The sequence below is a fragment of the Blennius ocellaris genome, assembly GCF_963422515.1.
Source record: "Blennius ocellaris genome assembly, chromosome: 9".
NCBI lineage: Eukaryota > Metazoa > Chordata > Actinopteri > Blenniiformes > Blenniidae > Blennius > Blennius ocellaris.
Window position 1 is genome coordinate 3,591,217 of NC_137658.1, and position 22,212 is coordinate 3,613,428.

Here is a 22,212-nt window from a genome sequence, read left to right on the forward strand (position 1 = left end):
GTCCCAAAGTGTGATGGATTCATCTTCACCGAGGAGTTACGTACTTGGAAAATGCTTTTCTCAAATCAAGTGTTTCTTCTCGAGTATTTACGGGTGGATTTAACCAGATTTAGACCCCCGTTTACAACGATCTCAATCGGAAACAAAAACTCATTTGCGGAATTGGTTTACATGACAACGGTGCTTGGAACAACTGAAAATATCACTTTAACAAGCAATTTCCGAGGTGGGATTTTTCTACAACGCTCCGATTGTCTTCATGGAAACAGGGGAGACTTTTCTGAAATGCTGCGACTTCACAAATAGTACAGCATTGCTGCCAATGATAGCCTGGGACATTGGCGTCCAAAAGGTTTGAAGACCAGTGAGAGGACACAAGTTAAATAGACTAAATCGTCTGTTAAATTCAGAAAAAAATATCAAGAGCACACCAGTAAAATTTCAATCAGCATTTTTATATTAATATGCCAGCTTTTGATTGTCGTCCGTCGATTCCACCAATCAGCCACAACATTACGACCACCTAATACTGATGAAACAACAACCTCCATTTTGGTTTCAAAGAACTTTGAACTTCAGTAGCTTGATTGTTGGATTGGACCATATGGAAGCAGAATCCCCCCCCCCCCCATTAATGAAACACGACTGCATATGACCCAGTAGTCTGTTCTCCACTTTTATCTTTTGATAGACTCTAACCTGTCAAAATTTCACGTTATGAATTCAGTTAAACTTATACGATTTACCGGTTTTTCCATCTTTAAAGCCATCAACAGTGTGATTCCCGTCTCTTGCCAGTTATCAAAATGCATACGGACGACCTGTGTAAATCCTGCAATGGTCTGCTGCTCGAGGTGATATAAATTCATGGGAAAGACTCGTCTCCAGCGTCTCTGTGGGAAAACCAGGTTTCTGAATGTCAATCTCCCCGGCTGCATGTGTATTGTGCCACTCCAGTAAAAGACGAGTTTTGCACACTTTAGTCATCTTGAAATAGCAAAGACACCAACAGTGCGCCTGACGACACCTCATTTTCAGACCGCCATGTCCACGCGCGCACAGATGGGAGCACATTTGCTAATTAAATAGTTTTTAGGTGCTGGATGGGCAAACTAGTATTGGACACACGATAAGAGCTGCTGGTGTTCGGTATCGGCAGACCTCAGTAACGCCGCATCTGCTGCCGGCAGATGAAAATCACAAGGAGGAAACGTCTCCAGCTCTCAGCATCCCTGCAGTTAATGTGGCATCATCTTCCCGTCTTCATTAAATTGGCCGAACTATCAAGCGAGTCTGGAGGCCGCCCAGCTCGTCTTGATTATCAGCCTGCCACCAGGCAGGAAGCATCCAGGAACGATAAAATGGGCTTTACAAATTAGGAGGAACACCAACTAATGTGTCTGAGTGTGTCGTCCACATTTAAGGCGTCTCTTGATCGATCTGTCCGGCGAACAGACTCGATAACTTATCACAAAAGAGGCCGGCGGCAGCGGCGGCGGGATGTCAAACATCCCGCCGCCTCTCATTTGCAGTTTCTTCCATTTGAATCCAGTCCAGCATCTGTCAGCCAGTGATTTTTTTTAATATATATATTTTTTTTTTTTTTTTTTTTTAATCAACACCAAGGCAAGTTAGACCATTTGAATTCACACCACCTGTTGACAAGTACGTCTTCGAGATGTTGACATAAAACAGATACGATCGGCGAGAGCACAAACAAGGCCATGAATCGTATCTGCGGAGAGCAATCGCACGCAAAAATATTCACTGCAAGTCCGTACTCATTTTACATCTGCTCCTCTGTCCTGCGCTCCAAACGCTTCAGAGAAATTCACTGTAGTCAAGAAAGAGGGGCTGCTTCAGTCTTCAGCGAAGGATTGTTCAATCCACAGTGTGAATATTAAACACAGGAAAGTAGATCAGCGCTATAATATTCAGACTGACATGTGAGAAGAAAAAAATTAATAATCCACTAAACACAGTTTAAGAATTTGATCTGAATCATTTAATCTGAGCATGCCATTGGTCACTATAGTATTTTTTTTCCTCTAGTTTGTTTACATGGCAGCTTACAGCCTCTGTAACCACTTTATTAAAAACGAGGTTCTGTCAACACTGACAACGGAGCAAAAAGCAGGAAAACGTTGCCAGTATATGTTATACCATTGTTGTTACCGTCGTTCTACCTGCACATGTGTAGAAGAACTACTTGCTATGGCCGTGGTGCATACGTTTCAAAAACTCGCATTTTCCGCCGTTTACACGAAGACAGTCGGAGCATTTTTTTGAAAAGTTCGACCTTGGGAGCCGTTTTCATAAAATTGCATCTTCAGTAGCCAAAAATGCAACAAAATTTTTAACATTTTCTCTTGAAAATGTCATATAAACTGGGCCTCAGCATGTTGGATGGTGACAGGAAGTCAAAGTTCTCCTGAGCAAAGCCAAGCTGGCACAGGAAGAACGTGCAAACTCAACGATAAGAAAGTCCCGTCAACCCCCACAAACTCCTGCTTCCTTCAATGAATTGTCATTTGAAGAATATCAGGACTCTGTAAAGATTATATATCAATATATAAACATTTTAGAGCTCGAGGTCACAGCAGAACAAAAGCTGAATGTGTAAAGAGAAGTGGAAAAGTTTTCTGTTTTTATTATATCCATGTACACAAAGATACAGACACTATTTTTTTTTTTTTATAAAGCAATAAGCCGAAATAGGAGCCGGAGAGGAGGAGGGTACCGAGAAAAGACCCGTCGTTACAGCGAGGACCCAGTGAGGGAAGGTTTTCTCAGGCTTTAGGGTTCGCTGTCAAATCCTTTTGTCTGAATCCATGTAGCCACAGCTGTAAGCTTTCGACAAAATTGTTGGTTTATTCTTCAGACTTACTTGTAATTACACATTCTGATGTGTGTGTGTGTGTGTGTGTATGTGTGTGTGTATCTTGACTATGCAAGGCCAGGATGGTTTGTTTGGGCCGTTCATGACATAACCAGATTGACTTGATCGTAATCTGTCTTTTGTTCTGACGAGCTGAACGGGTTGTTTACTTAAGGCTGAGCCAAACTCCGGCACTGGAAATACTGAACTCGCACTGGATGCAATAAAAATGTAAATTCAATTGTTTAGATTTGATTGTAACGGCTCCTTGATCTCTGCGTTTAAACGTGGATCCGAGATAGGAGCTCTATTATCCGGTTTCCTGCCTTTTTCGTTACTTGGATTACCTCAGTGATTTTACAGTTTTCTCACGCAGCGTTTGGCGACCCCCCCCCCACTCCCCCACTCCCCCGATGATACAGTTTGCTGGACGTTTTTTTTTTTTTTTTTAAATCTGCATTACTTGGTTAAAATGAAGAGACGTCACTGACAGACAAAAGAGCAGAGCTGCTCACGCAGACATTACAACTACTCATAACTACATATGTAAATCCCCAGCCTGCCATTAAGGTGGAAGTTGTGTGGGGTTGATTTTATCATTGACATTTCCCATCCGCCCGTCTATCATCTACGTCCCCTCAATCCAATTTAAAGGTGGCAGGAAGCTACAGTTCATCACCAGTCCGTTCTGGAGCCGTTAACATGGCGGGCAGAAAATCACAAATGAGCACGTTCATACAGAAGAACGACTTCGGCTCACCGATCATCCTAACGTGCATGAGGCGAGTACCTGGAGAAAGATTCGCTATACATTAATATTCTTATTTATACCTTATTCATCAGGCTGTGATCCACAAGCTTAAACGGTTAAATTAAAATTTCTGAATTAAAACAAACCATTTCAAGGCAATAGTTATTTTGTGTGTGTGTGTCGAGGCGGTTCAGTCAAACAAAGCCCGACACTGTTAAACCTGGCACATCTGCAGTTTTTGAAATGAACCTGGTTTTACTGGTTCAGTAACGGGAAATTCAAGCCATGATCACGCAGACAATGGTGCCACATTGAATGAAGCAGCTCCCCCCACCAGCTATTCACTTCTGTAAGACCCCATCAGCCACACGTCCAGGGTCACACACCAAGAGGCTGGCGGTGGAAATGTACAATTAAAAGACGAACGGCTCGGTTTGAACTGCACTAATTTGATATGCAACCAAGAGCTTGACCAAGAATGTATCCTTGTGGAGCGTTTTATAAAGGTGAATTAGAGAAAACATTGAGTGAATGGATGCTATTCTGAAAGAGCTGCCTGCGTTCTATTAGTCTTTTCATCAACTCCGAGGGAAATGTGTCCCCACTGTACACTGAACTCCACATCTTGGCGTTACCACAGTAATAATGAGACTTTTTTAAACCACCGATTCCTTCCTTCATGAGAATTAACAACGCGTTGGCTATGTGACGCAGGCTGATTTGTGTGCAAACAAAGCGATTGACTCTTCATCTCTTCTCGCGGGTTTTAAAACTGTGCCAGGGTGTGAGAAAGTGAGAGTGGAGCCGAGGATATGAACTGCTTATTAAGTTGCACACGTGTGATTCTCCACAGTTGCAGGGCAGCTTTCTTTTTTTTTTTTTTTTAAAGGAGCTGCCTGAGACCATTTCCTGTCCAGGAATAAGACAAACGCATCTCCTGTCACTCCAGTGACGACTGGGTTTTCTCATTATCAGGCAGCACAGGGTCTTAAGGACTCGTATCCTGTCTTCCCGTCGGTTTTCCTCCGACCGCCTGCGAGGGCTTGAGCGGAGATTCTTGTTTTGATGCTGAAAAGATGGCTTTTCTCTGGATTAGAGTCATCGGATTTTTGGGGATCTCAGATCAGAGGTCAACTGGACGCTGCAGGTGACTGGAGGTCTCGGTGCAGCGTCAGCAGGAATAGGGACGCGAGACGCGACGCTGGCAGAGGACGTGGAGCGTGATGCATGTGGGACCTTGGGAGTGCGAGCCTAAGAGACACTCGGCTGTCAAGAGAACCGTCCGCCGCGCCATAGAGGGGCTTTTCAAGATCGAGTCAATGAGGTTCATGTCAAGTCAATGAAAAGATGCGACGAGGACGAGGCTCGCCTCACTGTCGATTCAGGCCTGGAAAAATTTAATACGAAGAAAACTTCACGTGGCCTCGCCGAAGGTGCGTCTCCTCCCTCTTTTGATCACACAGCAGCAGCATCAGGTGGGTGTTTTCTACGAGCACATCAGTCAAGTGTTCGGAGCGCCCGCTTCTTTTAAGTCCGTCCACAGATGTTCGGAGCGGCTTCTGACATCAGTGTAACTCACTTACTGGCGATAGAAACAAGACTACGAACGCCGTCTCTGCAAGGCGCGACAGGCAGTCTGTGGTTAGACGATCAAAAGATACCCCTCGACCGCAAGTCTTACGGCCAAGGTCGACTGTGAAAGTTTCTCACAGAGTGCTAAATCTCCAGGGTTAAATTGTCACTTTGAACACTTAAAAGTTGCTCCCGTGATGGAAAAAAGACCGAGACTGAAAGGATGCAAGTTGAACCAGCCCCATGTGAGATTCCTCGCATTTCAATTCAAAGCTGCCATGTAAGCTTCATACATCATGTTGCATAATGTCCTAGGACACCCTTTGAAACTTGGCACGACCAGAGAACTCCAGCAGTAAAACAAAGATTTAATCAATCACAGAGAAACTTTCTCTCTCCGGCAGCTGAGGATGAAGTCACATCTCTCTCGTCAGGCACTCGGGTGGGATAACAAACACTGCTACAGATAAATAAATGTCCTCAGGAGACAGGCGTTAATGCTCAAACTGCAATCTGATCTAACCTAGTAACACATCTTTTTTTTTTGGACCTGCAAATCGCACACAGTGTGCTCGGGGCTGCAGAGTCCCAGATGTGGAAAAAGTTGAGAAAACCGTCGGTCCATCAGGTGATACAGAAGCCTGTGTGCATTGCATGGTTTTTTCTTTTTCCTCTTCATACAAATAGTAATGTACAGACTTGTGGGGCTGATCTGTTCCATGCTTTCCCCACCTTTCTTGCACAATGTCACAGAGGGCTTGCTGCTGCAGCAGCAGTGTGCTGAGGGACGACATCCACCCTGGGAAAATGAATGCATCAACTTTGTCTCCTGCCTTTAATTCGAACCTCATGTAGATCCTCCTCACACGCTGAACTTTGGGCTGCACAAGAGAATATGTTAAGCCCAGCGTTGGGGACCATGAGGTTGATTGTTTTGTTTTTGTTTTTTTGTGTGTCTTCTTCAAGATCCTTCCAGCTCAATAAGAGAGAAGAAGTGCAGCCTGCTTCAGGAGGAACAACAGCATTTAAAACATGACGAGACAGGCGGCGAGGCGGCTGCAGGAGCCTTCCTCTCCCCCCGGCACGGCCGACCGTGTGCATCCCGGGGCTCGGGTGTTCCGACCTGCCTTCACGGGCACACTTCTCCCCCTCAAACACAACACACACACACACATAACACACATCCCCGGTGCGCGACTGCAGGGCCCGGCGCCGCCATACACCAGCACGGAGGCACATAAAACAACACGTACAGCAGCATGCCCCGTATAGCAGCAGGCAGGAACCGAGACAGGAGCGGAGAAAAACGAGCCGGACGGGGACCCGAAACCGGCCGAGGTGTCGAGCGTGCCGGGGACGAGTGCGGCGGGGGGGGACTAACCTGTCCGGGAGCAGCACAATCCGCTGGATGCGGGGTCGAATCCGAGTTAAATCCACTATCGGTAAAACAAAGAGGCGAAAATGACCGAGCGGCCGCGGAACAGGCCGAAGCAGCGCTCCTGGAGAGGCGGGGCGCATGCGCAGTGCGGGCCAGCCGGAGGTGGTTGGGGAGAGGAAGGGGAGGGAGGGAGGGAGGGAGGGGCGGAGTGAGGGGTGAGCGAGGACAACTAATATTAAAAGTCATTAGAAATTAATGGGATTGCACTTAAGAGATGGAACCCGGTTTATTAGATGTTTATTCAGGATGTGGCTTCGTCGACATCGACAGAGTTTTTAACAACGTTTTAAATCGTTCAGTTAAAATCAGTCACTTTTCCTGTAGATTGAAGAGGTTCAAGTTTTTTTTTGTATTAATTAATTCCAGATATGTTAAAACAAAGATACAAACTATCAAACTATCTATCTATCTATCTATCTCATAGCCAGAGAAATGCTAAATCTTGATTTTATGAGAGCGCACATAGACAAAATAAATCATCCATATCCAAGCATACACCCACATATTTAAATTTAACAAATTAGTCTGAAATGAGCAGATTGTATTGGAAATTTGAATAGAATCAAAAAGAAAATATAATACAGGTAAATTGAATTGTTGGATTTTTCACTGTGTTATATTTGGGGCTATATAAACACAAATTTAATTTATATAAAAAAGGTTGTGAGGCACTGAACAATATGAATCTTGCCACATAGAAAAAGAAAATCACATGATATTACATTACAATATTTGTTTGTTCGTATTGTTGTTATAAACCAGGTTATTACAACTTTTACATTTTCAGAAGCAGTAAATACAATTGTAGTATTTCTAATGTCACATATGCAGCATATACATGTGTCATTTCACACTCTAGTTATATCTTTAAATGAGAAAGACATTTTTGAGGACAAATGCAAATATGAGAGGAATGATGTCAGAGCATTAAGAATAGGAAAAACATTGAAGCATATTAATGCCGAAAAATGTTTTTTTAATGACTATAATCTAAATTTAGATTTTCAAATCACATTGGTTCGTAAAAACTTCATTACAATATGCAATGACACATCCATAAATGCATATAAAGCCTAACATTCATGCCAAATGCATGTTTTTATGGAGCCATATACGTGTGCATGCATTTTTTTAAAATGGAAAAATCAAAGTTTTGCTTAGTTTCACACAAGGCACCGAATCAAAACTGCACAGCTCGTAAGAAAAGGCACAGAGGGGTTAAAAAAAAAGGGAGGGATGTTTTGTCATGTGCTGTGAGAGAGGCTGCAGGAACCAGGAGCTCCCACTCTGCTCCTGCTGAGCAGCCCCACAGAGGAGAACTATTATGCAACCTGAGCAAAATAGAGAAGCAAAGATATTCCACAATGTGGATACAAGCACAGACAAGCTTTAATTTGAAACACGTGAGCCTCACTTGTATTTTGCATTTCGGTTTCAAGCCACAAACTGAACCGAATGTTTATTAATTTGTCCTCCTGAACAAACAGCGACTTTAACATGTCGGCTTCTGTCCATCAGTGTGGCACTTCGTCCTTTCTTCATATAAAAGAGAAGAAAAAAAAACATCCGGTTTGATGTTACGGTTCACATTGATGTATTATCGCTGCAGTTATTAGACTCAGTTTTACATTACAACCGGTGCAGCTCACTTTAAATCTCAGCTGCCTGGTAAATAATTGATCTGGAGTGTCGTCCTCCGGATGTGACCTTTATATTTATGTGTGTGATCGGCTCACAGACGAGGAAAGCTTCAGGTGAAATCCTCTGGATAAATACTCTTTTACTCTACAAAAAAAAAAAAAAAAAAATGTCTGGTAGCATGAGACATTAAATTGACTGAGGGCGTCATCAATCAATTCCAGAAACTTGGGAGCTTTGATCCGGATCTCTTCATACGCCAAGAGTGTTTTTGTCGGCGTGAATGTGTGAGAATCAGACTGAGCTGAGACGAACACTCATGACGACGACGTGTGTTCGTCACATTAGTGCTCAGGAGCCTTCACACGACAACGTTTCAAGTGAAAACGCATAGTTTTTGGATTCTCTTCTTCTTCTTGTTTTTCTTCTTCTTCTTCACTTTGTTTCAACGGCAGTTAGCATTTGTGAAGTTGCACCATCGCCATCTGTTGGTTCCAGCTAGTACATACCATTCCCACCGCTCGAAAAAAAAGAAACAAACAAACAAACAAAAAGAAAGAAAGATAGTTTTTGTGTTCTCATTTCACATGGTAGAGTTGGGAACCCGTTTTTAAAAAAGCAAAACTGTTTCAGGTTCCTAAAATGCCGCCGTGTTGATGATCAGCCAAAAATGGTTTGTTTACATGAAACAGCGTTCTCTTGGGGACAGGTTCTGAGAAACGATACCGTGAGTATTTTCACAGGTTTTGTTTTTCTTCAGTTCTTTCCTGGATCTGAGAGTTTCTGTTCATCTTGACCTTGATCTGCATTATGTGGCTTGTTTGTTGATCTCCACCCTTTTTTTAATATATTTCCATCTTCACTCCCCAGCAGAGTGAAGAACATGAGATGAATGAGATACTAGTATTTTTAGATATAACACACTGATAACCACCGTTCGTGACGTGGTTCTGCTACCTCCGGGGTAGGGATGTGAATTGACAAGAACCGGTTCCAAGTCTATCAATTCCTCGGAATCATTTTCCAATTTCGCACAAAACATTCCCTTTATCGATCACCATGGGTGAGAATCGTCCTTCACCAGGAAACATGGCGCCCAAAGTGGCGCAAATACCCGACAGCTTGGTTCCATTTCACGAAAAATGACGACAACAGGGCAACTTGCAATACTTGCATAGGGAAGAAATACGACCAACTTGCAGAAACACGTGCACGAATGTCACATTTTCATCTGCTCAATCCCATTAGCAGGTTTCATTTTCAAATGTGAATCGATAAAGATCCGAATCGTTAAGCGGAATCGGAAAATGGAATCCGAATCGTAAAAATATTTCCCTTACTGTCACTTACGGTGTCAAACACATTTTAGATCAGTTTATCTCGGGTGGTAAAGTCGTCGTCTCTCAGTCGGAAAGTTGCAGGTTGGATTCCCCATCTTCCTCTGACTACATGTTGAAGTGTCCTTGAGCAAGACACTGACATACAATTTGCTCCCTTGCATGGCGGCCACAATCCGTTTACTTCTTTTTAGAAAATAAATTTTTCCACATCCAAGCTTGCTCATGTGGGGTTTTTATTAAAAAAAAAATTATTTCCACCTGTCATTGTAATGTTAATTTCCTCGAGATGATGGGAAGTCTCGGTGCAGGGTGAGTGCGAGAAGGAGAACTATTGAATGTGGATGTACTGGAACTCACCCGTCGGTGCGTCGCGGTCCATCGTATTATTAGACGATCTTTGTACAGTAACGCCTGCTGTTTTGAAGGGAGTCGCTCCTCCAGCCTTCCAAAGACTTCACCGGCTTTACGGACTGAAAATCACATTTCAGCACATCAAAAAAAAAAAAAAACCAGCCAACATGGATCGGCGGTTCGTTTCCGAAGGATTCCCGTCGACGTCGCAGCCGTCACCAACCTGTTAACGGCAAAAAAACAAAACAAAAATTAAAAAAAAACCCTTTGCGATGACCGCCGTGTCTTTGTACAGTTTGTGACCGTCCAGATTCCGCCGACGAGGTCCAAAGATGGATGAGGAGGACTTTTCGGAGAATCAGGAAGTTTCCACGACTCTTGTCAGAAAACCGAACCTGGAACTGAGGAAACTGCTTTTATTCAAATCTTACAAGAGCCGCTGGTTCGTCCTGCTCGTGTTGTGTTTGTTAAACTGCTCCAACGCCACGGTGAGTTCACCACCAATTCTCCTTTCACTGCGTTAAAATGTTGGGGTTTTTTGGGGCTCAAAATCGCAGTGTCGTGATGTTGACGTGATAAGTGACACGGTTCTGAAAGTGTCGCCAAGGTCACGTGACGCCGAAAGTGAAACTATAAAGTGGAAGTTTGTGTCCAATGTGAAGCCCGCGGACCAAATGTGGGACGTCCCGGGGTTCAATCTGGTCCCAAAACCTGATCTTACAAAGTCTATTTACACGACTGTGTGGGTTTGTTTACACGTACCTGGGTATTTGAAATAAATGTGATATTTTTCTGCGCATTTACACAGAAACACAGCCACACTGCCCCCTAAAGGTTTGGCATGGTCATAGCAGCTCTGAGCCAGGTGTATATGTGGTCTGTGTAAATTAAGATTTTTTTTTTTTTTTTTAAGATCGAGGGGGAAATATCTGCTTTTGTAAAAACCCAGGTGCGTGTAAACTTTATAATTAGTTTGTTTTCAGTCTTATTGCAGTGATACAAGAAGTAGGGCTACACATTATACTTATTGTGTGTAGTTTGTAGTGTGAAGAATGAAAAGTTGAAGTAATTTATTTATTTATTTTTAAATTGGTGGACGCAGTCTCAATTAATTTAAACAAGTTTTGAGTTAAGGTTCCAGCTAATTCCTAAACTATTTATTAAAAGTTTATATAAAAGTATTAAAACAACCCACTAAGAGTAATGACATTTCTTTGTTGGAACAATTCTGTTTGCTCATACATCGCGTAATACACTTTTACAGTGTCCAATTTGTCAAGATTTAAGTATTTATGGGATGAGCCGCAGAACTCTGAATCACATTGAAAACATGAGACGAGATTTAGTTCGATTTTTTGTTGTTGTTTTCTTGTGACCAATACAACCACGTTGGCTGACTTGTGATACAAAGCAGTTGTAACGGGTGCAGGTAGATAACATGTGGTGTGTGTGTGTGTGTGTGTGTGTGTGTGTGTGTGTGTGTGTGTGTGTGTGTGTGTGTGTGTGTGTGTGTGTGTGTGTGTGTGTGTGTGTAGCGTGTGATCAATCCCGGGAGATGTATTCACCGTAAAGCGTGCCTCTGGTCTCTCCAGCCAGTGAAAGCTGAGCCTCCGTCCTCACCGGAGGGACTTCTGCTCTCCGCGGGGGCCATTGTTCGCAGGGCGCTGGTGTTTCCCCGCTCACAAAAGAAGCTCAGCTGCCCGAGAGTCGTTCATAACCTGGCAAATAACAGCTGATGGGCTGGTTACTCATCAATCTGTGTGACATCAGTGGGCCTGCTGAGGGGGTCAGGATTTATAATAATCCTGTCGTGGGGCTGCTTGTTTGTTCAGAGTCATTGTGTGTTAAATGTTCACTGAAGGGAGGGAAAAGTGGAGCAACTCACAAAACACACATGCACTAACCATCAAGTAGCTAATGCATCATTATCATATAAGATCAGTGTTATCAACACTGCGACTGAATGCTGGATTTTTGAAAAGCTTTTCAACTGCTTGGCAGCGTCATTGCCACTGAAGTTGAGACTGGAAATTCTGTAAGCAGATTCTGTTTTTTTTTTTTTTGTTTTGTTTCACCTGCACAGAAGATCTTGATCTATTGTGATTTAGGTAGTTAAAAAGAAAAGATATTCCTTCTTTTCTTTGCCGCTGGTGTGCCTAAATTAAAACACCCGTCAGTCAAATAAATTTAACGTGACACCCAAAGTTACCTGTTTGAGACCAATATTTACACGACGATGTTTTCAAGCCAATATTGGAAACTTCTGTTGCATTTTGAGCGTCTGTTTACACGACAACGGCACTAAGAGCCGCTGGAAACTCAACTTTTTGAAAACGCTCCGAAAAAACAATCACCACTCGTGGCCGGCATGCTCACGACATCATTCTAAGCATTTCTGCCATTTCCGTGGGAAAACGGACATCGTTTTCAAAAACTTTGCTGCGTAAACGCAAAGAAAATGCGAAAACGAAGCGTTTTCACCTGAAACGTTGTTGAGTAAACGTGGCCCTAATCCGACAATAAACAACGGCTGTATCTCAGTTGGAAGTAGTTTGTTGTGTTAGTTAGAAACTGGTTTAAATCATAGAAATGTTATTATCATATGATCATCTTAAACCAATGAAAGATTTTCCACTTACAGACTCATGCGTGTCTGAAACATATTGTTTTTTATTTAAAAAAATTTTTTTTTTTTTTTTTACAATGATACACCTAATCAGGTGGCAAAAACAAGAAAAGAGAGAATCAGCAAAATGCCTGGAATGCGTCCCGGCGTGGAGCACAACGCCGGCCCTGTGTCCCGACCAGCTGACTGCTGTGAGTCATGTTAGCCGCATACATTAAAAATACTTCATTGTTCACAGAGGTCAGGACAGACCCTCTCCACCCTTTGTGCTCCTGCCACCGCTACGAGAGGAAAAACTGATTTATTAAGGGGGGCGTGATGCTTTGTGGAAGAAGTGAGGTCTCGCCTGGCCTCGCCGTCCGACCACAAACAACTCCTTGTTGTGTGTGTTTACACAATGTTTCAAGTGAAAACATATTGTTTTTTTGTGTTTCTGAAAGATTTCGCATTTAAATGGAAAAGTTGTAAAAGCTTTGTCTTTTTAACATGACAAAAATGCTGAAAACTATGTAGTTTTCATGTTGGGCCACTAGTGGGTGCTGCTGTTTGTTTTTGTAAACGAGGCCACACACACACACCTGCACCAATACTCTATAAACATTAACAACGGCGGGAACGTAAACATTCGCATCGACAGACGACCGAGTTGGACTGTTGCTACGGCGACTGTCAAAATAAAACTACCAAGTCCCAGGAGAATATAAACTGGGAGACGTGACGCTCTGGAGGAAAACGTCGTTCTTGTACTGAGCATGTGCAGAACAGCTATTTGCTACGGCAGCAGATGAAGCACAAAAGCTTGTCTTTAACCAATATGAACCAAAAAGTCGTGTTTTTTTTTCCGCCGTCTCCATTGCCTGCCTTGCCAAGCGCCTTCTTCTTCGTTGGTTCAAATGCCGGCAGCTCTGTCTCCAAATCTGCATGAAGTCGACGATTCGTCTCCGTCTTCACAGATATGGATCACCTTCGCCCCGGTGGCCGACCAGACTGCACAGTACTTGAGGGTCAGTCTGGACTTGGTCAACTATTTGTCGCTGGTCTTCATGGTGGTGGCCATCCCGCTCAGCTTCGGCGCCACCTGGATGCTGGACACACTCGGGCTACGGGTCACGGTAAGAAGTTGACCAGGGATTCCCCTCGACCTTTTTACGGCACAAACACAAACTGCCTCCGCCGCTTCAGGCGGAGGCAGTTTGTGTTTTCAGCTTGTGGTTGGAGTGAAAACCGGTAAAACCAGTTCAGTCGTGAGGATGTTGGAAGTTGGAAAATATCAGTGTCTGACAGTGTGATATTTTTTTAATATTAGATCTATATTGTTGAGGTGATATTAGTATTTTTTTTTTGTTAGTTGATTGATATTTTTTGACCAAAACATTGCGCTATTTTTTTTGTACATTATTCCCAATATGTGTTGAAAATGTTGCAGTTCCCTGGGAGGGTTCGAATCACAAGAGTGAGGCTACATCCGTTCCCGTCTGTCGCTGTTAGACGTGGACGTCTTCATGGGTGTGGACGCTTTGGACGGAACAATGTTTTTGTTTTTGTTTAGATGAGGCCAAATGAGCTGCATCCAGTTGAACCGTCAACATACAAAACATATTTGTTAAAGTGCAATCCTCAGCTAGTTGGGATGGTTGGTTGGATGGAAGGGTGGCTGAATGGATGGATGGTTGGTTGGTTGGTTCGATGGAGGGATGGTTTGTTGGATGGATGGTTGGTCGGTTGGATGGATGGATGGATGGGTGGGTGGATGGTTGGTTGAATGGTGGGATGGTTTGTTGGTTGGTCGGTTGGTTGGATGGAAGGATGAATGGATGGGTGGGTGGATGGTTGGTTGGATGGATGGATGGATGGGTGGATGGTTGGTTGAATGGAGGGATGGATGAATGGGTGGGTGGATGGTTGGTTGGATGGAGGGATGGTTTGTTGGATGGATGGATGGTTGGTTGGTTGGTTTGATAGATTGATGGTTGGTCGGTTGGTTGGTTGGATAGAAGGATGAATGGATGGGTGGGTGGATGGTTGGTTGGTTGGTTGGATGGATGCGTGGTTGGATGGATGGAAGGATGGTTTAAAAACAGTGTAAAGATACACTATTACAGACCTCCCTACTTCTGTGCTTCATCAGTCTCCTCTTCGTCAACCTCCTCTTCATCAGCCTCCTCTTCATCAGCCTCCTCTTCATCAACCTCCTCTTCATCAGCCTCCTCTTCATCAGCCTCCTCTTCATCGACCTCCTCTTCATCAGCCTCCTCTTCATCAACCTCCTCTTCATCAGCCTCCTCTCCATCTTTACTTTCCAGTTAATCTTAGGCTCCTGGTTGAACATGGTTGGCGCCGTCGTTCGCTACATGGGCTTGTTGGTGCAAGGGACCAGCGAGGTCCGTTACGGCGTGGTCATGCTCGGCCAGACCCTCGGCGCCATGGCTCAGCCCCTGATGGTTTTCGCCCCCACCAAGATGGCCGCCCTGTGGTTTCCCGACCATCAGCGGGCCACCGCCAACATGGTGGCGTCCATGGGTGAGGCGATAAGTCGCAGCCACATCAGTAGGATGTTTGAATCACAGCGAAGCCAAGAGGCAGAGTAGAGAAAGAGACAGATCACACTGACGGGACGATATTCTGCTTTCACATATTCTAGCAGAGAATAGAAGGTGGTGTCACACTGTGCTGATCCTCACTGCAGAACAGAAAGCAGAAGAACTCACAGTTACGCCCCCCCCCCCCCCCCCCCCCCTCCCTCTCCTCTCCCCCCCCCCACAGCTAATCCTCTGGGCATCCTGCTGGCCAACATCATTTCTCCTTTGGTGGTGAGATCGTCCGACCAAATCCCCGTTCTGGTAAGATCCCAGCCCTCTCAACGTCTCTTTTGACATTCATCAGGAAATTGACTTATTGGTAGACAGTAATTCACTTTCTTTTTTTTTTGTTCCCACCATCAATGTCTGTGGAAATCCAGGCAAGTGTGTGTTTAGATCACTGACGAAAAATAGGGAAGCACAAGAAAAGGTTGAATTTCTGTAAGTTTTAAAACACTTTCTTGAATCAAATTACACAGATTGTGATCTCTTTTTTTTTTAGCTAAAGGAAAATTCTTTGTTCACATCCAATTTTACTGAGGTCACTGGATGGATGGATGAATGACTGGATGGATGGATGGATGATTGATGAATGACGAGATGACGGGTGGATGGATGGATGATAAATGACTGGATGGATGGATAGATGATTGACAGATGATGGGTAGATGGATGGATGGATGATGTGTAAATGGATGGATGATGAATGAATAGTAGGCTGGATGATGTGTAGATGGATGGATGATAGGTAGATAGATGGATGAATGATGGATGGATGGATGATGAGTGAATGGATAGATGGATGTTGGGTGGATGGATGGTTGATAGGTAGGTGGATGGATGGATGATATGTCAATAGATGGATGAATGAATGGATGGATGATAGGTAGGTGGATGGATCGATGGACAATAGGTAGATGGGTGGATGGATGGATGGATGATGAATGAATAGTTGTCTGGATGATGGGTAGATGGATGGATAATAGGTAGGTAGATGGATGAATGATGGATGGATGGATGATGAGTGAATGGATAGATGGATGTTGGATGGATAGACAATAGGAAGATGGATGGATGATAGGTCAATAGATGGATGGATGAATGGATGGATGATAGGTAGGTGGATGGATGGATGGACAATAGGTAGATGGATGGATGCTAGGTCAATAGATGGATGAATGCATGGATGGGTAGATGGAGGGATGGATGATGGATGATGGATGGATGAATGGAAGCAGAAGTAAAGCAATCAGACTCTTTTCACCACCTTTCCAAACACGTCCTTCATGAAGTCGTGTTGCTTCCTTCAGAGTTGCTGTGATTCTGCTCCTCGTCTCTTGCAGCTCCACTTCAGCGCCTCAATGAATCCAAAGTAAAACACAAAACAAATAAAAGCGTCCGCTGCTTTAGATTTCCAGGTTTCCTGCGGGGGGCCGTGGAAATGAAACTCTGATCTGCAGTCGCCTCGACTCGCTAATGGAGAGAAATCCTCTCCGATTTCAGGTGCCGACGCTCGTTTATCACCGCATCACATGTGTTTTCTCTCCTCCAGCTGCTGGCCTATGCAATCCCACCGTGCATCATCTGTGTCCTAGCAACCATGGGACTACGGACCAGCACCCCGCCGACGCCGCCGTCGGCGAGCGCGGAGTCCGCCGGATCGGAGCCGTTTGTACAGGGAATCAAACTGGTGATTTTACACTCGTTGCATGTGTTCAGTCAAAGTTGTCTTAATTCTCTGTTTCCTTTTTATATTCTAGAGTGAGCTTGTTCTATTAAAGGACGTGTGTGGGTATTTCTTGGATGGATGGATGGATGGTTGGTTGGTTGGTTGGAATGAGGAATGGTTGGTTGGATGGTCAGTTGGTTGGTGGGATGGTTGGTTGGATGGATTAATGGATGTATGGATGGTTGTTTGGTTGTATAGATGGATGGATGGTTAGTTGGATGAATGGATAAACGAATGGTTGGTTGGCTGGATGGAGAAATGGTTGGTTGGTTGGTTGGTTGGTTGGTTGGTTGGATGGAGAAATGGATGGATGGATGGTTGGTTGGTTGTATAGATGGATGGTTGGTTGGATGAATGGATAAAAGGATGGTTGGTTTGATCGATGGATGGTCAGTTGGTTGGCTGGATGAAGGGATGTTGGTTGGTTAGTTGGATGGTTGGATGGATAAAGGGATGGTTGGTTGGTTGGATGAAGGGATGTTGGTTGGATGGTTGGATGGATAAAGGGATGGTTGGTTGGCTGGATGAAGGGATGTTGGTTGGTTGGATCAATGGATGGTCGGTTGGTTGGTTGGATGAGTGGTTGGATGGTATTTATTCCTCTTTTAGTAATGCAGCAGCTATAGGATTTTTTTTTTTAGACTTTATATCATTAAAAATTGGCTTCATGCTGAGATTGAAGTCAATTTTCAATAGTTATTGTTTGGTTTTACAAAAATATTGAAAATATTTCCATCTGCACCACGACAAAGAGAAACTTTTAACCTTTAAATGTAAATGTTATTATGGCACTAAGTGTGTTGTTTTCCCTCACAAACTGTCCGATCTGTGTTTTTTTGTTTGTTTATTGTTGTATTTTTTTGTATTTTTTAAATTTCCTGGGCAGCTTCTGACAAACAGAGCGTACCTCGTCCTGCTGCTGTGTTTCGGCTCCGGCATCGCCGTGTTCACCTGCTTCTCCACGCTGCTGGAACAAGTCCTGTGTGTGGAAGGATACACCGACGTAAGTACGCAGCCGGAGAGTTCCGCAAAAACTGACAAATTACGCTCAGAAATTAGCACAATCTTAATACAAACCCACTTTTAATCAAACCTTTCTGGTGCAAAATACAGTGAAATGTCAAAATAAAACTTCCCCTATAGCTGTTGTGTTACGCAAGTTTTTTTACAAATCCCCCCCAAGATAACAATATCATACTTTCGTTTTTTTGCATGAATATCCCATATAAATTATAAATACACACGATTCTACTCAAAATTTTTATATGAAAATGACCAAGATGATTCAGTCTGAAGAATTCATAGTTTGTTAAATAATCATAAAAACTTATTTACTTCTTTGTAACTGATCTTATCCATTTATGCCTGTTTTCTTTTTATTAGCCTGTTGTTATTTCTGTTTTTTTATCTTACACAAAAAAAGAAGAAATAATCACAGAACAATGTGTGAAATTTCAATAAATAAAACTGGGAAAAAAATAAAAATAAAAACTTGATTTCAAAATAATTTAAAAATGACATCTATTCTGATTTTATTCTCTCTATATAATTTTATAAATAGTTCATATTAAATGCTGACTTTCTGATTAAAAGAGAATCAAGAGAATCTTCACTGAGTCCAGATTTTTGATGTGAAATTAAAAATAAATAAATAAATAAATAAAACACGACGCGCCCTGGTTGTTTGACGATCGTCTGAACTGCGGCTGCTTGCAGGACTTCGCCGGCCTGTGCGGCGCCGTCTTCATCGTGTGCGGCGTGGTCGGCGCCGGCGCCCTGGGCCTCTACGTGGACAAGACCAGGAAGTTCACCGAAGTGACGAAGGTCAACATGAGCCTCTCGGCGCTGGCGTGCGTCGCCTTCTCCGTGGTGAGGTCACCGGACGTCTTCACGTCGAGGTTCAATCCCAGAAAGACGAAGAAGAAGAAGAAGAGAGAGAGAGCTTCACATTTCCAGCGGCTTCTTCTTCTTCTTCTTCCGTTCCACTGCAGTTAAATGCAGCATGGATTAAATCACTGGAATCTGAATATAAAGTTTCCATTGAGGAAGATTGTAGTTGAAAAGGCTGAATATTCACAATATAATAATAACAATCCGACGTCTGTCCACACAAACTCCCACTGTTAATGTTTATAGTGGATTGTTCTCTGCTGCATGTGTTTGGTTCATTACAAAGACAAACAGCAGCACCCTCTAGTGGCCTGGCATGAAAACTACATTGTTTTTGGCTTTTCTGCCATTTCTGTGTAAATACAGGAAAACACTGCTGTAGGAATGCAAAACTTCTCTCAGTGTGATAATGTCGCCTCCTCTCCTCTCCTCTCTCCTCTCCTCTCCTCTCCTCCCATCTTCTCCTCTCTTCTCGTCTCCTCTCCTCTCTTGTCCTCTCTCCTCTCCTCTCTTCTCTCCTCCTCTCTTCTCCACTCCTCTCCTCTCCTCCCATCTTCTCTCCTCTTCTCTCCTCTCTTGTCCTCTCCTCTCTTCTCTCCTCCTCTCCTCTCCTCTCTGCTCTTCTCCTCTCCTCCCATCTTCTCCTCTCCTCTCCTCTTCTCTCCTCTCCTCTCCTCTCTGCTCTTCTCCTCTCCTCTCCTCTTCTCTTCTCTCCTCCACTCCTCCCATCTTCTCTCCTCCTCTCCACTCCTCTCCTCCCATCTTCTCTCCTCTGCTCTTCTCCTCTCCTCCCATCTTCTCCTCTCTCCTCCTCTCCTCTCCTCTCTCATCCTCTCCTCTCTCCTCCTCTCCCCTCAGGTGTCTCTGATGCCTCAGCAGAAAGTCGCCGTCGCCGTCGTCTGCGGCCTCTTCGGCTTCTTCGGTTTCTCCATCTACCCGGTGGCGATGGAGCTGGCGGTGGAAACCACGTATCCGGTGGGAGAAGCCACGTCGTCGGGGCTCATCTTCGTGTCGGGGTACTGCTGCTGCTGCCCCCGCAGGCCAACGGCCGAACTTCACCCGGTGGCGTCGCCTCCACTGACTGTCGGTGTCTCCTTGCAGACAGGTGCTGTCCGTCCTCTACATCCTCCTCCTGCAGGCGTTGACCAAGAGGCTCACCGAGTCCCCGCTGTCCACCTGCGGAGACACCGTCCTGAGCTGGAAAGGTACGTCAACGCCGCCGTCAAACCTCGGGGCGTCCCCGGCACTGCCCTAAAGTAGGACTGGGCAACAAGTCGATGAAATCGACTTATCGGAGGTTTTTATGTTGCAAATTCGAGCATTTTTGCTTAAAACTGGTTGAACTTAAATTTGTTGAATGACGGATCCTCATTTAGCTTTTGTTTTGGGATTGTTTATATGCATTTTAGCACAATCTTGGCTATAAAGTTGCACTTTTGACAAGATATCTGAAGTCTGCAGTCAATTTTAAGTGCATTGAGGAAAACAAAATCGAATCGAAACTCAATTTTTTTTTTAAACATCATTAATTTAGGCCACATTGCCCAGCCCTACAAAATAAGATTAATAAATGATTTCTGAAAGATAAATTTATCTTTAGTCGCTATCCGAAAGGATGTAAATTAATGTTTAGAATCAATTCGTTTCTACCAAGAACGAACGTAGATTGATTTTAAAATATTTAAGGAATATTTACATGATATTTGTTTTTGTGCGTCACCAATTTTGAAAATCTCCCCATGTCCCCCCTCCCCCTCGCTAGTCCCCATGATGGTGATGGCAGGACTGTGCACTCTGTCCAGCTGCTGCTTTGTGCTCCTCTTCCAAACTCGCTACCGCCGCCTGGAGGCCGAAGAGGAAGCCAAATACGAGGCGGAGCAGAGAGTCGCTGCGAGCGACGGCGAGTGCGACGCGCCGAGCGCCTGAAACGTTTCATCGACCTCTTCCTCATTTCATCGACCTCTTCCTCATTTCATTTGTTTTTTTTTTGTAGTGAATTGAGGCATTAATGAACTTTGCTACAATGTCGGGGCCAAACACAACTTATGAATGTGTATTTAAAATTAAAAAAAAAAAAAAATTGTATGTGAAGACGTTGGGTTACATTTTTGAAATAATCACATGTAAATTAAATTTTTTATTTAGATATTTTTCTAAATCTTTTTTTTTTTTTTTATTCTCTCTAGAAAGCAGATATAAGTACGTCAAACCAAAAATACAAAATACTGCACTGTTGAGTTCAACTGCCGTTTAGTTAAGGAGCCACTGAGTGGAAATACTTGAACTTTTCTTTTAAAAACTCAAGGTACTTTCAGCAAAATCTTATGTCTTGTCAAAGCTTCACATTGTTTTGTTTTGTCCTCAATATGACCAGAAGTCTGTATTTTCTCCAAACAGGATTTTGTGCAGGTTTAGTTTTAATGGTATTTCACTGGAAACTGTGTGATCACTGATGGACAAATCCCTCGGGCCGGAGGGAGTCCGGATCCGGCTCCGGCTCCGGTTCCGGTCCACATGTTTGACGCCTCCAGTGTGAGTGGAACACATAGATTTAATAATACTTGAATATGGGTCTGCAAGCTCTATGGACAAAACTGCCGTTTTCACAAAATCTGAAAATGATCTGAAATAAAGAAAAAGAACTGTTACATATATAGAAATAATACAGATTAATTAAGTGTCACAGGTACAATTGAAATCAATTTTATTACAGTTTTAGGTGTTATTGTCATTTTGATTGAAATTTGAAATTTCCAGTTTAGCATATTTTCACATCTCCGCTATTTATGCGTCTTTAGCCGTTTATAGTCGCAATTCTTTCTCTTCTTTTTCTTTTGGTCAAAGCTGTTGCTGACTTTGCAGTTTGACCTTTTAGCTATTGGTAAATTGAACCATTTCTGAAAAACAGCATGGAAATCAAATCAAATGACAATGAAAACATTTATTTATACAAGATATCCTGACAACTTCATGGAGCCGCAGGTTACAAACCCCTGTACTACAATAAAGTGTATTTACAAGGTACTTTGTTTACGTGCACAACACTCACTTGGCTAATAAACCTTGACACTTGATCCATTATTGTAATTTTAAAGTTGTTCCAGAGCAGTAGCATTAAAAATAAAACATATATATAATAGTTGCATAAATAGGACATCTTACAATCATAACATTTTGGGGGCTTTTGCAGGTTTTGTGCAGTTTACTTATGAAGAATAAGTTTGTCAATAATGGTTTGATATATTACATTATCGAACAATGTAATTCAACACGTTTTCTAAAATCCTGAATAAAATGTGTATTGAAAGTGTTTTTATTTTTTGTTCTGTTTTGAAATGGTGGAAAATTATTTGCATGGATCCATTTATTTGTTTGTTTTAATCCAGAACGGTGAAAAACCGTCTGCATGATTCAACAACA

At 43.3% G+C, this 22,212-nt stretch overlaps 1 protein-coding gene across 1 annotated transcript; it reads left to right on the plus strand.

The window, feature by feature from the left end:
• The first annotated feature begins 10,078 nt into the window (after window positions 1-10,078).
• Window positions 10,079-22,137, plus strand: slc49a3 (solute carrier family 49 member 3). Its single transcript, XM_080502718.1, has 10 exons — window positions 10,079-10,456; window positions 13,548-13,706; window positions 14,898-15,114; window positions 15,358-15,434; window positions 16,726-16,863; window positions 17,789-17,905; window positions 18,619-18,771; window positions 19,651-19,808; window positions 19,894-19,997; window positions 20,555-22,137. The coding sequence occupies exons 1-10, from the start codon at window positions 10,301-10,303 to the stop codon at window positions 20,716-20,718; spliced, it is 1,443 nt and encodes a 480-aa protein (XP_080358844.1). The 5' UTR covers window positions 10,079-10,300; the 3' UTR covers window positions 20,719-22,137.
• The last annotated feature ends 75 nt before the right edge of the window (window positions 22,138-22,212 follow it).